General features: G+C 42.3%; 1 protein-coding gene across 2 annotated transcripts in view; it reads right to left on the bottom strand.

Moving 5' to 3' along the window:
* The window catches only part of LOC311234168 (annexin A5-like), a 50,383-nt gene that overhangs the window by 14,368 nt on the left and 15,416 nt on the right, over nt 1-20,599 (bottom strand). Inside the window, exons 3-9 of one of the 2 annotated variants that reach the window (XM_084321280.1) lie at nt 18,433-18,521; nt 17,108-17,533; nt 14,401-14,488; nt 10,723-10,817; nt 10,264-10,377; nt 9,905-9,995; nt 3,877-3,956 (exon numbers count right to left, since the gene is read on the bottom strand). In XM_084321280.1, the coding sequence (XP_084177406.1) occupies nt 3,877-3,956; nt 9,905-9,995; nt 10,264-10,377; nt 10,723-10,817; nt 14,401-14,488; nt 17,108-17,533; nt 18,433-18,521 (983 nt within the window). The remainder of the gene's footprint in view (nt 1-3,876; nt 3,957-9,904; nt 9,996-10,263; nt 10,378-10,722; nt 10,818-14,400; nt 14,489-17,107; nt 17,534-18,432; nt 18,522-20,599) is intronic. The other variant, XM_084321281.1, reaches the window with a different exon arrangement.

The following is a 20,599-nucleotide window of genomic DNA, read 5'->3' as shown; positions in this document are numbered from 1 at the left end:
GGCGCCCCGACTGACCAGTAGGAGTCGCTGTTTGCAATGACCAGGACTCATACCCTACCGGCTTCCCTCCCACAAACATGGGTGGGAACATCGGTCATGGCACGCTTTATCGGGGGTGTGTCTTGGATGGGAATGGATGGTGTGTTTGGGGGACTGGCTGTTTCGGGGGGGTTCACATGCCTTTGAGCAACATTGTACTTATTGTACTTATTTTATACCTATTCTTATGTCTGCACATTTACGTTGCACTACTTTTATACCTATTCTTATGTCTGCAATTTATGCATCGTTTTTTATTCTGTTAACTATATGCTGATTTGATGTTCATTTTATACTAATTGCTGTGGGGAACTCTGGACTGCGGTCCATGTATGAAAAGTGCTATATAGATAGTTATTAATATTTATTATTATTATATTGTAAAAAAAATTATGCATTGAAATGTCTAAGTCTCGACGACATTGAAAATGAGGGTGACCTCAATTGTCCTTTCAAGAATAAATAAAGGTTTGAATGAATAATACGTACAATATTGTGAAAATGTATTAAATTAGTTGACTCTACATTGTATTATATATTGTATTGGAGTGCTCTACACGTGTGATGGGAGAATGCACTCTGCTGCAAAGACCGTTTAAACGAAAGAGTTCACTCTGCCACCATCTTGATAGTGGGGACTAACATGATCAGATCCCTTTGAACGGGGAGTCATCCGTATCTAAGAATATGTAAGTCATTGTTATGTGTGGGTATATTTGTATCCCTGTTAAGTTACCCTGTTAGGTTGTTAGTCTGTTCCATGTATCTTTTGTTCATGTAATCTTGATCTGTGTTCGCCAGTGTTGTGTATTGTGTACCCTGTCCTGTGCCTTAGTTGTACAGTAGTTCCTTGTCTTCCTGTAGTTCTTTGTTGTTTCCCTCCCAGGTGTATCCATTTGTAATCGGCCCAGGTGTTTCTTGTTCTCGTCATCCCCTTGTGGATCTGTTTTTGTTCTCCCCTGTGTTCTGTGGCTGGTCAACTGTCTGCACAGTGCTGTCATTTGTTTGTTTCTTATCTTTTTATTTTATTCCTGCACCCTCAATAACCCGACTGTAATTATAACCTCTTAACTGGCACAGACCCGGCCCCGGGACGTCTTGAGAACGATTTGCGCGGCGCGCCACTTTGCCGACCTCTAGCGGCTTGGGTTTTTTAATACAATATATATATATTAGTGCTGTCAAACGATTAAAATATTTATCTCGATTAATCGCATGATTGTCCATAGTTAACTCGCGATTAATCGCAAATTAATCACATTTTTATTTTTTACACCTTAAACAGATCTTTTTCAAGTTCCAAGTTTTAATACTCTTATCAACATGCGAGTCAACAAATGCTTGCTTTATGCAGCCATTTAACACAAAAGGATGACCCTCATGCATTGCAAATTTGCATCAAATTCAAAACAGAGTGATGCACAAAATAACTTAAAAGAAAATAATAATTTAAAACAATGAATAAAGTGTGCATGAAATAATAGGGGAAAGAAAACGTTAGGAACTTGTTACATTCACACACACAAGGGCTGATTAATCACACACCCCCTCTCTCCCTCACACACACTCTCCCAGCTCTCTTTCTCTTTTGCCCCTTCCTCATCTCTCTCACCCCCCTCTCTCTCTATATCTCACACACACACACACACACACACACACACACACACACACACACACACACACACACTTCAGAAACAAACATAGTATCAATGAGAGCATCAATAATACACATGAGTGAAGTCTAGTAAAAAAAATAAATAAAAATATATATATATTTTTTTTTAGTTAATCTTGAGTTAAAAAAAATTGTGGCATTAATAGAATCGGGAGTTAACGCGATATATTTGACAGCCTTAATATATATATAATTAAAGCCCTATTTGTTGCCTGTCGATTGCCCTTTCAGGCGACAAAGTCTGTTCAGCGGTTCTCAAGTTACATGCCGTATGTGAGGCGTGTGCGCCAAAGTACACGGCAGAGCTTTTTTATTACCACCCCCGACTCCCGGGGCTCTAGCTCAGTCAATCATTTGGCGATCTCGAAAATTATTGGACAGGGTAGCCAATGAGTGTGGCTTTCCAATGATATCAGGGATCTAGGTGGAAAGTCACGAGCGAAAACAGGAAGAGAAAAAAACGCAGAATGAATTGAAGTCAATGAGGAAAAGGAAACCTGCAGAGCTTCTTTTTTTTTGCAGTTTACCAAAATCGCTAATTTCTGAATGGATTTTTATGAAACTTTATGTATTATGTACTACATAATACTTCAGGCTATGGACCCATGGTGTTTCCAGCTCATACAAATCTTTTTGTAAATACTGTATTTGGATATTGCAACTACTACAGAAAAACATGAGTAACACGTTTTTCTACAACTCAAGTTCAGACCCATTATATGTTACTCTATTTCATTAGCACTAAAAGTGATTTTTTTTTTTTATATATTTTTTAGCGTTTATCGCTTTTCTGGTCAAGCATGACCGACAGAAACAGGTTGAAATGGGATGTAGAGCAGGGGAAGACATTCTGAGAAATGACGGCGGGTCCGAGAATCGAACTCGTGTCCCCCAGATCCGTGACGAGCACGGTTTTCCCCGACGCAGAAATAGCGCCGAGATATGCGGTGAGCTACGGGAGCTCCCCATGTGATCTTTCTTTATTGTATCAGAAACGTCAGAATGTTATCTTTCGGGCGGCTAGGTGGCGCAGTGGGCAAGGCGCTCGCCACCAACGCAGGATATGCTGGGTTTGAGCCCAGCTCTCGGCGTTGCTACCAGCTTGGTTGGTCGTTCATACTAATACAATTGGCAGTATTAGGGGGTGGGAAGCTGGTGGGTGGGGATCGGACGTTGTGGACAGCGACTCCTACAGGTCGGTTGGTGCGCCTGCGCAGTAGAATCAGGAAGCGACGGGGGCGGTGTGTCCCTCCCACGCAGACCCTCGCCGCTGAGAGATCGCGCTGTTCAGGTGAGAAGATGCGACAGCTGCCTCCTCGAGTACCGGAGGGGACACGTGATGCAAGGCTTTTTTTGTATTCGACTAAGAGGTTGGATAGTCGACTACGTCTCCTTTCGACCGATTAGTCGACTAATTGACTAATAGGGGTCAGCCCTAAATATTTCCAACATAAATACGCATTCAGTAGAGAGTAGAGAGTACAGAGGAGTGGCGGACATGTGTAGTATAGCAGAGGGCGCAGGCTGGTGGTGTCTATGAGGAGGGAAACCAGCTAAATCACTCAGACAATATGCAAGCTTTGCAAAACAAAGGTCAAGTATTTTGGGAACGGGTCAAGAATTTTGGGAACACTACAAACATAGAGGACTTGCATTGTACAACGTATCACCCAGAGACCAGAGAATTAAATGTTCTATGCCATATTTTGACTTGACTCTACTTTGCTGCTGTCTATTTTATGTTCATGCCTATGTCTTCTTTACTGCTGTGAAGCACTTTGAGCTGCAATTCTTGTATGAAAGGCGCATTATAAATAAAGTTTATTATTATTAACAGCATACAACGATTCTGGAGAATATTCTGTGGCTTGTCCACATGCCAGTTCCAGGACTGACTGACAGACTGGAGTTTCTAGCTTGAACAAAACGTTTGATGTTTGCTGTCGTGTGACAAAATGGAAATGGCCAATGTTACCTTGACACTTTTGCCAGTTCTAAAAAGAAAAGCACAAAGTCCAGTGACGCGTTAGTCAATCTCAAACCCTGCCCTCTTTCCTTTAAACTCCAATCACAACAACCGTTGCTTCCGCCGGACAAACGCTGTACAATCTTCTAATGTACTTCATATAAAGTATACAGAGCAATGAAAGTGGTAGGCGTACCTGAGCCAGGGAGACCAGGAGCCTGCGGAAGTGGCCCGAAGTGTCCCCAGTGATGGAGTCCTCCAGTGTCTTCTTGTACTCTGCAACAGCACACGATAAAACAGCATAAGCAATAACATCAAAATGTAAAGACCAAGACGTACAACAATAAATCGCAACCATGAATCACAAATTATCATCTGTAGGCAGGTGCTGAACTGAAATAAATTAATGAATGAATGATACCGGTAATTACATTTATATAGCGCTTTTCTAGACACTCAAAGTGCTCCCCACAATGTAGGGTGGAAATTGCCTCCTTCACCACCACTGTTGTGAAATGTTGAGAGTTTGGAGCTCTACTGATTTGACATTGAAGTCTATGGGATTGGATACTAGTAGGGGTATTCCAGAAATGGACTTTTAGGTTATAATTACAACATTTCCCTAAAACGTCACTTGTTTTGAGTTTTGAGATGCAATCCTATGACCTAGCCCTGGCATCTTTGTAAATGGCACTGCCATGATAGGGATGTTATAAGCCTTAATGTAGCTTTACAACCTATGCCTCACATTCACCCATTTGCTCACACACACAACCATGCAAGGTGCCAACCTGCTCATCGGGAGCAGTTCGGGGTCAAGTGTCTTGCTCAAGGACACTTCCAACACATTTCCGGGAGGAGCCGGAATCAAGCCGGGAACCTTCTGATTACCAGACGACGCTCTACCTCCTGAGCCACTGCCGCCAAAGTGGAGCGCCGCCCTATGCCACTATTCCTGCATCCTCAACCCGCGGGAATATTACTCTACAGCTAGGATATAGAATATTACTGTTCAGCTATCAGTTGTTGCATGAAAGGTGGGATATCAAAGGCTGACAACATGATATAATAATAATATAATGGCTACATGTTTTACATCCGATTAAAATAATATGCAATGCGAGAAGCCAAACGTAACTTTTACCTTAACAACTTCTGTTAAAAAGCGGAGCAGTGACTGGTATCTCATACACCAGTCCTCGAGACAAAAAGGTTAAAATAAGCCGACGATGTATGAAGGAGTGGAGATAAAAGCAGTGGGGAGAGGAGAACAGAAGACCTACACGCCAAACCTATTTCAGCACCACGGACAGCAGTGTAGCGCTCCATTTAGAGGAGCTGCAGTGTGTCGTCATTCGAGCTCGTCCAGCCCGTTTTAGAACGTTTACTATCAGAAGTCTTGGAATTCTTTTGCAAGCTCAACTGGCAGTACGTCACACCTCCTGTCTACCGGAACGCAGGCACGCTGTCTAACATCACACACAGGGGCGGCATTTTGCTGGCTTTGTTTGGTTCAGTGTAAAAAGAAAGTAAAACCGGCACAATATTGGCAATATTGCAGGATCTCTGTTTAAAAAGGGGCTAAAGTATCTACCGATCAGTCAGAGGGGAACCCCGATCATAAACGTATTAATTTAACTATATCTTGATAGCAGTCTATTCTGACATAATCCCAGACTTGGTTGTAAACTAAATGGGTTATGAATAACAAGATGGTGGGGTTCGTAAATGTAGCAACAGTCAGAGGGAGATGAATAATGTTAATTATTACAAATGGTAACTGTGACCTTTTTAATTGACAATAGGTATTAAGTATTGAGTAAAATTATTGCAATAAGATCAATAAACACAGATAATATTTGACTGGAATTTATTCCATTTGTCCGGGATATTGAAATCTTCCCGGACATGTGGACCGGCACCAATTTTCAGTGGAAACCCTGGCAGAAACCCTTCTTCTTTGATTGCATCAGAAACGGTGATCACGCTCACTGTCCTCCATTTCAGAAAGAGTTACGTTTGTTTACGTTGCACTACTCGCATGTTTTTATTAGCCAGTAATGGGACAACTTTTTGACTTTTTCCACAAACTAAATAGGTAGAGTCAAATCTCTTATCTCAACCATTATACCACCCACCCACCCCTAGGCCAGAGTGTGCAGCAGGGTGCAAAGCGTTTGAACCCCCCAGGTTCAAGCGCTCGATGGCAGCACAAGAACGCTGCCTGTATTTTCAGCTGTGTGATGTTGTCCCAGAACTGTTGAAACTATAACCAGAATTAATATATTTCACCATATAGAGGGCACATGAACACAATTACAGCTCCAAAAACACAATCTAGTGTTTTTAAACATCAACTTGTTTTTTTCTCTCTCTATAATTCTAGATGTTTAAACATAACATGATTTTTGATAAGAACATTTGTTTTTTTTAATTATAAAAACCATATCAGTCAGTGCAATTTAATTATGTCATAGTTATGCATTTTCCTCCCGATCGGCCCGGTACAAGATTTATTTCACGTCATAAATAGATCAATAGAGTCTGTATTAAGTAATGTTGCTTTTCTTTTTCAAATGTAGCCAAGGCTCGAGTAAAGACCCCAACCCTATCAAAACAGCAGTCAAAGTGTATATTTTCAGCACTACGTTTATTTACCAAATCATTTGAAGTATTATTAGCTAAATATGAGCTTATAAAAATCTCTGCACATTGCACCGGAAAACGGATGATTTAGATGCGAGAAGATGCCGTCATGAAATCGTTGTAGTCCTCCTATGCGAGGTTTGAGGCTGTGAATAACAACACCAGCCTACAAACCACGGCAATGGGGGGGGGGGGGTCTGCTGATGGAGACTCAGTGTTCAGGGTAACAGAGCATGAGGTGAGACGGATCTTTAAAAAAGTGGATATCAGGAAGGCAGCAGGACCGGACGGCATCCCCGGCCGCGTCCTAAAAGTCTGTGCCGACCAACTGGCCCCGGTATTCACTGACATCTTCAACCTGTCCTTGGAACAGGCCGTCATCCCCACCGGTCTGAAGAAGTCCACCATCATCCCTGTACCCAAAAAATCTACGCCCGCTTGCCTCAACGACTACCGCCCTGTAGCCCTCACCTCCATAGCCATGAAGTGCTTTGAGAAGCTAGTGAAGGGCTACATCTGTTCCTCCCTCCCCATCAACCTGGACCCTCTTCAATTTGCATATCGCCCCAACAGGTCCACGGAGGACGCCATAGCCCATGTGCTGCACACAGCAGCATCACATCTGGACAAGAGGCAGGGGAACTATGTGAGAATGCTGTTCATCGACTACAGCTCAGCATTCAATACCATAGTCCCCTCCAAACTCATAGCCAAGCTCAGGGACCTGGGCTTGAACTATGACCTGTGCCAGTGGGTCCTGGACTTCCTGACGGGCAGACCCCAGGTGGTAAGAGCCGGCAACTGCACCTCCTCATCCATCACGCTCAACATAGGGGCCCCCCAGGGCTGTGTTCTGAGCCCCCTCCTCTACTCCCTGTACACACATGACTGCGTAGCACAGCGGAACAACAACACCATCATCAAATTTGCTGATGACACAGTAGTGGTGGGCCTGATCTCTGCCAACGACGAAAGGGCCTACCTGGAAGAGGTAGAGAACCTGTCACAGTGGTGTCAGGAGAACTGCCTCTCCCTGAACGTCAGCAAAACAAAAGAGATGATTGTGGACTTCAGGAGGTCGGGGGTCAAGGACTACAGCCCCCTCAGCATCGACGGGGCACCAGTTGAGAGAGTGAACAGTTTCAAGTACCTCGGAGCCCACATATCCGAGGACTTGACATGGACCACACACATTGACAGTGTTGTGAAGAAGGCACGACAACGCCTCTACTTCCTCAGGCGCCTAAGGAAGTTCCAAGTCAGTCAGAAGATCCTTAGGAACTTCTACTCATGTACAATAGAGAGCATCCTGACCGGCAACATCACCTCCTGGTTTGGGAATAGCACTGCACAAGACCGTAGCAGACTACAAAGAGTGACACGTTCAGCCGAACGCACAATTAGAGGGGGGCTTCCCACCCTCCAGACTCGAGCCACCCGAACAACTGCCTCTTTGAACTGCTGCCGTCAGGCAAGCGATACCGGAGTCTTATGGCGAGCACAGAAAGACTCAGAAGGAGCTTCTATCCCCAGGCCATCAGGCTGCTAAACGAACAATAATCGCTAAACGAACAATAATCACTATGCAACAACCATCAAATGCACACAGCACACACACCCACACGCACACACTCACTCAAACAAACAACACACTGCAGCACCCACTCTCCACACTTTAGATCACACAAACACACTTACACTTTATATTTATTGATAAAGGATTTGCACTACAACTCGTACACCTACTGTGAATTGTACCTAAACTGCACCTCGTCCATTTATGCCTTGCACTATATAGTATTGTATATTAATACACTGCACAGTATTGTATATTGTATGGTAACTACGTCTACGAACATTGTACATATGTCTAAACTGAACACTGTGACCTCTTTTTTTACTTCTAATTTTTACTATGTCTTTATTTCATACTTATCTTGTCATGCACAGTCTCTGGAGCGCAACAGTAAGAAGCATTTTGTACAAAAGTATTCTGTACTTCTGTATGACAACTATTAAAGAAACTTGAAAACTTGAAACTAGTCCTAAGAAATAGGAGATCCAGGGCTTTCGATGGATGTCGAAATGTCATAAAACTACATTACCCAGCTCACCCAGCAATGGAAGTCCAACCCTTTTTCACATAATTTCTCTGACGTGATTTTCGTGTTCATATCTTACGGGTCGAACAAACTTCAACATTATTGCCATAAAACACAACATATATTGTTTCTAGGGATGTCCGATATTATTGGCCGATATTGGCATTAAAATGTAACATCGGAAATTATCTGTATCGGTTTTTAAAAAAAATAGGGATTTTTTTTTTACATTTATTTTAACCTTTATTTACCCAGGCAAGCAAGTAAAAACGAATTCTTATTTTATTTATTGTGAAAAGTATGCATAATGTTGTGTTTTTGGGGGGGGAAACCCTGCATATATCGGTATCGGTTGATATCGGTATCGGAAATTAAGAGTTGGACAATATCAGTATATCGGTCAAAAAGCCAATATCGAACATCCCTAATTGTTTCTTTACCTTTCTGTGAACATCTAGAAAAAGACACGTCACAATCCGGTAAAAAATGTTGGAGCTATTTATTATACAGAAGTAACTGTACTTACAATAGATTTCAGTCTTTGCTGCCCTGTAACTAGCGCCTGGTGGTACTAAATCCAGTTTTAACTCTACTATTGGAAAGAGGAGATTTGGCCTGTATGATGTGGTAATTTATAGGCCCGATATTCTATATTCATATTTCCAATTGCATGTGGCAAAATTCAGTACTGTATCTACAAAAAACTCTGAAAATCGACCGCTGAAAATCATCTGTCCTTTGTTTATTTGCTTAGATTTGTATTACACCTGATCTCAAGAAGGTGCTGAATGAGGTGCACATGGTGTTATTCATCGTCAAAGATTAAAATAATAATAATAATATTAATAATAATCATTTATATTCTCCTTTTTTACTCAAGCATAGTAACAGACACAATATTTATGACATTGGGAATACATTTCCAGAGGTCCATAGATGTCCCTAGATACCAATAACATGCAAATGGAACTTGTAGAAGTGGAGCAATCTTCCATTTACTTGGGTATGTACTTTTAGGCAAATCTTCTGAAAATATGGCTAGGGCTTAAGAGGTTAAATTGGGACCTTATAAAAGACATGCATGTTAGGCAGACCCTCGATGAAAACTAGCTCATTAGCTAACTCTGGCACATTTACATTGATGTGGAGACTGAAAGTGTTGATTGATGTGCATTGTCCCTGGTTAATAAATAAATAAATAAACTTAAACACACAAATAACTGAATAAAACCATGTAAACTATTTGATCAAGATGGCTACTTTTGCAGAATTACAACCTAAGAATAAATTTCAGTGGAATACCCCTTTTAAAATCTGCATCTAGGTGTAGTATTCTATAGCTTTACATAAACACAGATACATTGAGTTGACCCATTGAGTGGTGCGATGGCCGTATGCACCAAAGTGGCATAGTCCTGCATTACTGAAGGAGAGCAGTGGAAATCCATTGTGCCTGCTGTCCTGAGGGGATCTCACCTGTTTTGTAAATCTGGTTGATCTCTTTAATCTCAGCGTTGGAGCGAGAGGACAAGATCTCTATCAGGCAGGCTTCATCAGTTCCAGCTCCCTGTTGTTAGGAGGTCAATGGTCAAAACTGATATGTTAAAGACCCCACTCCCCCTCCCCTTCCCCATAGCCTGATTCAGAATTGAAGCCAAAGACTTACTCTCTTAAGTTAGGACCATGTCCTAAGTAACATTCTAAGAACTCTAATACTGGTGTTTTCTTGGTTAAACAAACGATGTAGTAGCATGAATTATGAGCTACGTTATGTTGACTTCAAAGGATATTTACTATGTGTAAAAAGATGGGAGGTTTTCTTGGCGAGCTCTGACCTTTATGGCGCTGTTGAGCTCATAGGCATCAAACTCGGCTGGGGTCTTCAACATGTCCAGCACCAGCCTTTCAAAGTTCCCAGACAGCTCTGACTTCAGGTCCTTGATCAGATCCTGGAAGCGGAAAGGAACACATGCATGGGAACACATGCATGGGATGTCTGATGTTCAACCACTGACACAGCTATAACTGGCTCTGAGGACATCCAATCCTGTGTACACTTTACTAGCAGCAGAAGCACCTGCTGTCTGGATGTCTCATACACACGCACACACATGGCCATCTATGATACTGCATTAGTAAGTTAGGTGTACAGTATCATATTTTAGTATACACTCCTCTAATACGAGAATAGCACCATTTGGTGGGCTTGAAAATACCAAATGCTGGAATACGTATACCGACAGTAAGACATAAATCATTAAAGATATCTTTAATTGAATACTACAATGAGTTACCTTTCCATAGGAGGTTTTGAAGGCCTTGAGCATGGACACACGCTGCTTGTTGGAGCGGCTCCCCAGCAGCTCGATGATGGCCTGCTCATCCGTTCCTGCACAGACAAGTCCACCATGTCAAGTCAGATACAGTTTGCACAGAAAAGAAAACATTCAGCTCCTTCTCATCTCGTCCAAGTTGGAGACTCACGATCAACCAACATTTTCGTACACGTTGCTCGTAGTGCGCTGCCAGTCACCCCCTTAGACAACATCGAGTGTGTAAATACATGAAGAACACACTGCTTGGCGTACAGCCATGACCTCACAAGGCCTTTGTTATGTTAGATAAACTCAGTGGATGTTTCGACAGGGAGTTATTCAACTTCCCCTCAGAGATGGCAGACAGTCAACACCATTTGCATTGCTAAATACAGTTATCCGTGTCCCACAATAAGTGCAACAGGAAAAGGAAGCTGGCCACACAAGATGTCCACCATCATCAAACCTCTAATTTTAAGGCGCCACCCTCTCCAGATTTGTTTTCATGCTTTCCTAGGTGACAACCAGCTTCAGCCAGGACCTCAAAAAACAAACAGACTAAGTGTGGCGGCTGTGATAATAGAGAATCCAATCCTCTTGAGAACTGTGATTCTCCATCTTTTAAGTTTGCGGCCCCAGGGGTTCCGGCTGGGTAGTGTAGATGTCAAAGCGCTCGCGGGTGGGAAGCCGGTGGGGGTATGAGTCCTGGTCATTGCAACAGTGGTCGGGGCACCTGTTCAGGAGGGAGGGGATCTGGGGGAGATAGCGTGAACTAGGGGTGGACGGTATAAACGGTATACGGTATAAACGCTATGAATTTGCTCTGCGGTATGGATTTTGACTATACCGTGTAACCGGTAGAGCAGCTCTAAAATAGCAATGACGTCATGTAACCACAGCGCGACTATTTCAATCGCATTTGCCCCTAAAAATAGATAGAATTAGTCATAGATAATAGATATGTGCAAACTGGAAAAAGTTATTTAGGAGGCTTCGCGCAGTGGGCGTGTCAACACACAATTGTCATTTCATAATAAACACATATCACCGCGGCGCACAGCAAGTTTCAATTTCAGTTCCTGGCATTTTTAACCAGTGGAGAAAGGTAAGAGATTTCCCTATCGTTTTTCTTATATGAATTATTCTACGTTAATAAAACATACCTGGTGATCAACTACAGTTTGCTGTAAACATTATGATATGTGTGTAGTGTTATGATAACGACGGCTGCAGCGGGAGGACGGCTGCAGCAGTGGATTTGCGAATAGCATGCAGCTGCAGAGCCGCAGAGCCAGGGGCGCTTTCAGGTCTGGTCACAGGCCCGCTCAACAGTGCCCCCCCACCCAACGGCTGAATTGCCAATGGCTGAATTGGAGTATTGCACAGTGCAAACACTCCAATTCAGCCATTGGCAATTCAGCCGTTGGGTGGGGGGGCGCTGTTGAGCGGGCCTGTGACCAGACCTGAAAGCGCCCCTGGCTCTGTGGCTCTGCAGCTACATATGCTTCTAGCAAAATCCAGCATCCAGCCCGCTGTTTGCAATGGGAGCAGCACGGAGTCTCGACTCGGGACTTATTTTATTTGGAATATAATGACTTTATATGCAAAAGTAGCCTAGTTTTAAGTTAAAATATTATAAATCTACATGCCTTGAGGATGTCATTCTTTATATAGCCTGCCTATCAGGCAAAAAAAATATTCTAACGGAAACACTGATACCGTGATATATACCGTTACCGTCTATGCTTCAAATTATACCGTGATATAAATTTTAGACCATACCGTCCACCCCTAGCGTGAACCTCAGTGTGCGTTACACTCTCACAGTGAAACTCCTAGCTTTTAGGTGAAAAGAAGCGACTGGCAACTCCACATGTATCGGAGGAGGCATGTGATCGTCTACACCCTCCCCAGACCGACAGCAGGGCAGCGCAACGACCAGGAAGGATTGGCATAACAACGATTTTTTTCCGGCCCATGAAAACAACGAGATACCCATTAACACATTGACCGCCAACCACGTTGTACGACGGGTTTCAAGGTCATGCGAATTCCGCCAATCCACGGCTTACAACGTTATTGAGATCATATTTAATTTTTTCGCCTTGGTATTCATAATTCCCTCACCCAGCCTCGGCTGATACAGTGGGAGCCTGCACAACTCTGCAACGCTTCAATACTGCCGCCTGGTGGATGATCGGTCGAGTTACAACCGGAAATGGATCTCTGGTGATCTCCGTGCATCTGTGAAATGCGTCCGGCACTCACATATTGTTGCGGGACTCTAGACACACATCCGTGTATATGGATCGCTGCCATAACTCAATAATCGATATGATTTGGGCGTTTATTATTATTATACAAACCGGAAATGGATCTAGTCGATCCACGTCAAATAAGTGGGATATTTTTCCTCCAGTCTCATCGGCGAACGGTAAGAGGACGCTGACGTCATTTTCAGCGTGATTGTTTATTATTATTAATGCAAACTGCTCTGATCAATATATCACCCATACTACATAATAATAATAATAATAATAATAATAATAATAATAATAATAATAATAATAATAATAATAATAATAATAATAACTTTATTTGTATAGCACTTTTCATACAGAGGTTGCAGTTCAAAGTGCTTCACAACAGTAAAAAATACAGGCATAAGCGGGCATAAAAAAGATAGACAGGTAGCAAGGTATGGCAAATCACAGTGTTTCACATTAGGATCTAGCATCCCAATAGGCTCTCCGCTTACAGTTTTCAGTAACACAAATAATAAAAAGTTTAAAATGATTCAGTTTAAAAATAGTCAAAAAATTATAAAATAGAACAGACGTAAAAAATACAGGCATGAGCGAGCATAGCAAGGTATGGTAAATCACAGTGTTTCACATTAGGATGTAGCATCCTAATAGGCTCTCTATTCAGTAATACAAATAATGAAGTAGTTTAAAATGATTAAGTTTAAAAATAGTCTAAAAATTATAAAATAGAACGGACATACAACATAAAGCATTTACTGACGATCACGGAATTATAAACGACCCCCACCCCCCCCCCCCGTTCATCCACGCATGATGAGTCATAACGTTTAGGATCGTATTCAGTTGGATTTTTTAATATAGCGTGTATCACGAATAAACTGCAATCGATAATCTATATTATGCGTTTAGGCCTATAACTAGCGTTCTAGGAATTACTGCAGAAAACGATAAAAACATATAAATATTCTAGACGGTATTTTCGTATGAATCTATGAATGAAAAAGTATAACGTTCCTACATCCTGAACGATAGATAATCGATGTTGAATGGGCCATAGTAATGTCAATTTAGCAATACAATTAAAAAAGTTATAGCCCTGCAAAGAAGGTAAACATCTCCATAGGCTTAGAGTGGTGGCAGAGAGTGGTATGAGAGGGGCAAACTCCGTGGCAGTTAATGTGTTAACAACGCCCCAGCATGGTCAAACATAAAGAGAATGGTGAAATATGACACCAAAGAATGCTTTTTATTTTCCCCATTCAGGCTATGGTACGATGAATAGTTGGAGGAGGGCTATAGACTTCACATATTCATTATTTCACAAGAAAAAAAGCATCAATAGCAACGATTAGAAATACAATAATGCATTAGGTAGTGTATATAGACATACCAAAGCCCTTCATGGCCTTCCTCAGGACCTCCACATCCCTCAGAGAGTCAGCTCCTGGAAAGTCTTTGATGCTTCCCCTGAATCCTCTCTAAAAAGGAAAACAGTGTCATTTGTGGAGTCATTGTTCTAAATTAGGAGTCTCTGTCATTAGAGTTAACAACCTACGTCAGTTCTATTTGATCTTAATCAAATAAAAAATAGCAATTAAAAGATATATATATATATATATAATTTACATATATATTTACATATATATAATATATAATTATATAAGCAATATGATATGAGGGAGACATTTATTTGATTTGATTTAGTCTAAGTTCCTTAGATAAGAACACCAGTGCCAATTACCTGGAGTATTATTATTATTATAACTTTTTTTTTAAACATAATAATAATAATAATAATAATAATAATAATAATAATAATAATAATAATAATAATAATAATAATAATAATAATAATAATAATAATAATAATAACTTCATTTTATATAGCGCCTTTCAAGGGACCCAAGGTCGCTTTACATAGGGGGGGGGGAGTAACAAAGTAACAGACAGTGGACAGACACAACATATACATATAAAGTGAGAGATTAGGGGTTAAAGGCCAAGTTGAAGAGGTGGGTTTTGAGCAGTTTTTTGAAGTTGGGGCGGTGCGGAGTTCTGCAGGGAGGGAGTTCCAGAGGGTGGGAGCTGCCACACTGATAATCCTTTCAAACATAGGTTAAACAAAGACCAAACTGTAGTTATAGTATAGGCACACATGGAATGTCTGTCATCCAGTAACAGCATGTGTTTGGAACTAAGTGTTAAAACTAGAAATACCGCATTGGGGTTGTATGCCTCCACCAACCAGTAGCAGATGGGGGCTTAAGAGTAGGAGGCGGGGCAAACATAAACCACAAACAAATATAGGCCAATGAAACAGGATATACCCGCTGATATAAGATATGAACGGGGGAGGGGCATGTGCATGGGGACGTGATTAACCTAGAACAATGAAAGTAGTAGTCTGTACTGAGTGAACGTGCCAAATTCCAGGTCCATTAACTCAATGGCCGCCAAGAACTATTTAATACGTGTTAGTCCGCCAATCGTTGAACGCCAACCACGTATATACGTTATTGGATCGTTATTTCTTTTATTCGCCATTTCCATTCATAAATCATCCAGGCATGCTGTGGTACTGTGTAGCAATGTGTCTGAGATCGCAACGGTCCGATACCACTGCCTGGTGGTATGCGGCCAATGTCGCACTTCCTTTCTGACTGTGTATGTGGCTGTGCGTCATTGAAAGACATCCGGGCGGAGTTTTCTTGTAACGTGGATCAAGATATTACCCGATCGCATTGAATCGCCTTCGGGACGCCAGATTCATTATGCTGTTGGGGGTTATGGCGTGGGCCAAATGGACATACGATCTAGCAGATCAAATAATTGGAATATTCTTTTTAGAGTCTCATCGGCCACAGGTAAGAGCAATTTAACGTCAATTTCAGCTTGGTTGTCCATTGTTTTCATAGCCATCGCCCTGATCAGCGTATGCTGTTGTACTAACGAATGCCGTTATTGACAATCAATTAATCAGACAATTTTGTATGTTACAAGAGACTTTTAAGTTTAAGTCAAGCACTTTCATATGTTATGTTTAAGTTTAAGTCAAGCACTTTCATATATGTTGTCTGTTTAAGAAAGAGTGCAATAAATGATTTTATTGAAAAAATAAGAATCGTGTGAGAGAATCGTGATCTCAATTCTTAGAGAAAAATCGTGATTCACATTTTAGCATGAATCACCCAGCCCTAGCCTGGCTAGCCTATACCTTTTTTTTTTATCTTTTCCCCCCTCCTTTTTCCTCCGATTTTCTCCCATCCCAATGTTAGTCGTTATGCCAATTCCCAATCCCCTTCCTGGTCGCTGCGCACTTACCCCACACAGTCGGTCTGGGAGATGTTAGTCGTTATGCCAATTCCCAATCCCCTTCCTGGTCGCTGCGCACTTACCCCCCACAGTCGGTCTGGGAGAGTGGAGGCTATCACGTGCTTCCTCCGACACGTCTAGCCAATCAACCGCTTCTTTTCACCTGGCAGCGCGGACTCTCACTGAGAGGGTGTAACGTGTGGAAGGATCACACTACCCCCCTTAGATCCTATCCGCGCTGAGCAGGCGCCCCGACCGAACTGTAGGAGTCGCTGTTTACAACGACCCGGACCCACCCGCCAGCTTTCCCACCCTCTAATACAGCCAATTGTATTAGTGTGAACGGCCAGCCAAGCTGGTGACAACGCCGGAGCTGTGAGCTGGATTCGAACAGGCGAATCCAGCGTCTCCGGTGTTGGTGACGAACACAATCTCCGCTACGCCACCTGACAGCCTCTGGCTAGCCTATACTTAAAGAATAAATATAATTACATTACAAGAGAATAAAATGCCTTTTTCATTAACGAAAACTAGACAAAATTGCATCCGTTTTCTGTGACTAAATCGAGACTAAAACTGACTAAGACTAAAATGCTCAGACCTGTAGTTGACTAAAACTGACTAAACAAAAAATAAATGAAGGCGACTAAATATGATGAAAACGAAAAAGGAGCATTTGACACATGACTAAGACTAAAATTAAAATAGCTGACAAAAGTAACACTGCTAAGAACTAATACTTTACAGAGCAGCACTAAATAAATGTCCTTTCCAGGGTATCTTACATTGATGGCAGGAGCTACAGGCATGACTCCTCCACCGTAGCCTGGCATGGATGGATTGGCAGATGGGACCTTTGGGTACCCTGGCATCGGCGCTGGTGCTCCTCCGTAACCCGGCATGGATGGGTTGGGAGACGGTGCCCTGGGGTATCCTGGCATGGACGGGTTGGGAGACGGTGCCCGGGGGTATCCTGGCATGGACGGGTTGGGTGATGGTGCCCTGGGGTATCCAGGCATGGGCTGGCCAGGGTAGCCTTGGGTCTGGGGCATAGGCCCTCCTGGCTGCGGGTACAGGCCATATGGCTGTTGGTTAGGGGAGGGGGCACCATACCCCCCAGGCTGGGGAGCAGGTGGGTACCCGCCAGGGGCTTGTGTGAACATGGATGGGTTTGGAGTAAAACCCCCCATGGCTGCAGAGATCTGGTTGGCCTGTTGTTAGGAAAGATTGGCATCCCATAAAATGTGCTCAGAACCTAGGTTGTCAGCATTCATTTGCAAGCAAAGTTAATTGGTTACACTTTATTTGGATAGTCTCACCTATAGATAATCAATAAATGTATTACAAATTAATTCCCCCAAAATCTATCCACATTCCATTGCTAAGAGCAAAAAAAGGAATCCGTTTATACCTACCATTTCCTGCTAGCTCACCCAGAAAGGGGGTAAATAGTGCTAACCCCGTGTTTATTTAGAATAGAATTAAACAGAACCATCACAAGGATCTGGGTTAATTCACTGAGACAATGGGATGTAAGAATGCACACAATGTACTTCTTTAATTTATCATTCAAATTCTTTATGCAAGTCATTTATTTACACAGAATGTTCTGTTCGGTCAAACCGTACTCCCAGCAATTTCAATCTACAGATCATCTACTGTACAGGAGAATATCCAAACATAGTGTGGCCATGCTAAAATGATATACATAAAAAAGACAAGCATTAGCTTCACAGACAGAAGAATGCAAAATTAACGACACAGAAATGAAATTACAAAAGAAAAAGAGGACAGTTGCAGCAGCTTGTCAGGTTTTAGAAGCACTGACAGAACTACGGTAGCTAATCATGTGCATGATGCTTTTTTTTTATTTCTTTTTTCATTATCATGCGAGAGTAGTGGAAAGGAAAATTAATGAAGAAAGCGGCAACACGTAAAAATGCTGACTTAGAAAAGTCTTACCGTTGAACAATTGGATGTGATATTCCAATAACGGCTGTGTATTTCATGCTAACTGGAATATTCAATCTGATGATGTTGAATTTACAGTACATGTCAAAAGATATTGGTCTGTGTGAGTTTCAAGATGTGTGCTTCATGCTAGACTTACCATGGTGGGAAGATTGGCAGCAGTGAAACCAGGATTGGGTAAATTACTTATGGAGGGATAGCCAGCAGAAGGCCCGCCTCCCCAGCTGCCTACAACAGATTAGGAAACAATGTTGTTGGAGGTTGGATGCTGCAATGTTCAGAAAATGTCATTCACACTGTGTTTCACAATGCCAACGGAAAAGAAAGCATGGTATTACTTAATTGTGTTCCGTCACTTGGAAGTGAACTTAAAAAAAGAAAAAAGGGGGGAAAAAAGGAAACACAACCTGTTCCTCAGAGGTCAGAGGTCAAAAAGTAAGAATGAGACAGTATGAAAGAGTTCCTTACAGGCGACGCCCATTTTTCACACTTCCCTCCTAGTCAAATATGTAGCCTGGGGGGGCTTTCACACCAGCCATTCGGGGTCGAATCCGAGCACGATCGCACCAAAATAAGTGTGATGAGAACGCCCCCCCCCCCCCCCCCCCCGTCACCGCTGATTCGAAGAAAAGGTGGTCTCGGAACGGAGCGTGGTGTGCAAGCAAACCTGTAATGCTTTCATGCTTGCTTGAATTTTGGGAAGATAAAAACATACAACAACTGGACAATACCCACAAAAACGACGATATTTATGGGCAATTTGGAGAGTTCAGACCTCAACCAAACAAGCATGTTGAGCCTCACGGCTCAGTGGTTCAATGAAAACTTCGAGATGAAGTCACGTTACTAGCCCAAGACTTCCCTGGCTCGCATACAGTTAGGCCTGGCAATTTTTTAGCCATTGCTATGTCTATACATTGGTTTCTTGTTCGTTCGAATGCATTTATTTCTATAGACTGGTGTATTTTTCTTCCATGAAAAATGGATCCTCTAATAACAATTATTGCCCAAAACGTAAGCTGTAAAAGATAAGCTAAAACTGTACAAAGCCACTTATTCTGAGATGATAATTCATGTATCTGGATAACCAATGCACGGATTTTGTCAAGGCAGGTAGCTTATTTTGGGGAAATTGATATCTATAGACTGGTGTATTTTTCGTCCATGAAAAATGGAGGCTCTATTAATTATTATTGTTCCAGAGTCTCTAGCAATAATAATAATAAGAGCCTACATTTTTCATGGACGAAAAATACACCAGTCTATAGATATAAATTTCCCGGAAATAACGCTACCTGCCTCGACAAAATCCGTTCATTGGTTATCCAGATACAGATGAATTAGCATCTCAGAATAACAAATCACACGTAAAAGACAAACGCCACAAATGCAACATCCAATTTGGCTTTTCTCCAGCGCGACCAGCACGTCTTTCGTTGGATTGGCATGTCTAATAATGCTGTTATTAGAAAATGTGCGTTCATGGGTACAACAGATCAGTCAACAATGTCGAGCTAAAAGTGAAGAAGATGAGGCTTCAATATATTTTCCGTGGTTTGATGCAGTGGTCAGCATAATCGGCCAAAAACCAACCAGTGATCCCTCTGTTGTTTAATCACTACCCACAGTAATGTGGCCGGTTAGCCCATCCAAAACAAGGGAGCCCGACGGTGTTGTTCAATCACAACCCATCGCACTATTACTACTTCCAGTAACGCAGCCTGACGTTAGTCCATCAACTAGCCTGCCAATCGGTAAGTAAAGTTTTAGCATCCATATTCTCATGACTTTTCAGTGTCTGATCCGTCTGTGATCGATTGTGTTTTTAACGCGCGGCGGCGTACGCGGCTTATCAATGTGAGTTATGTGACTAGTTGTGTTCAGCGGGACTATAGCGATCAAGTATATATGCATATTATCTTTTACATTGTTCGTTATATGTTTTGTCTATCGGTCTGTAATCCATGTGGTTAGCGCGCGGCATGGCCATAATGTTTTGAGTGTAGGAAAAGTATCCAAAATCCCGCCTGTATCTAACCCATCGTGTAGGTTTAGCTGGTACATTACTTCCCGAGGTACAGCGAAAATGTCCTGTGTACCTGTTTTGGTTCATTCAGAAATATAGACTAGTATAGGGGCGCTCCAGTAGCACACAACATAGCGTGCTGAGTCGCGAAGCGGTCGTCCCAGGTTCGTTTCCCAGTCCCGGCGACCATTTGCCGCATGTCTTCCCTACCTCTCCTCCCGTTCTCCCTCTCTCCCTCTATCGGTCCTGCGTGGCCAGAAAAAGCTGAAAATGCTATAAA

Source organism: Notolepis coatsorum, assembly GCF_963971535.1.
Source record: "Notolepis coatsorum genome assembly, chromosome: 9".
In the NCBI taxonomy this organism is placed as follows: Eukaryota; Metazoa; Chordata; class Actinopteri; order Aulopiformes; family Paralepididae; genus Notolepis; species Notolepis coatsorum.
Note: the sequence above shows the minus strand (reverse complement) of the source record. Positions and strands in the feature narration are given on the sequence as shown.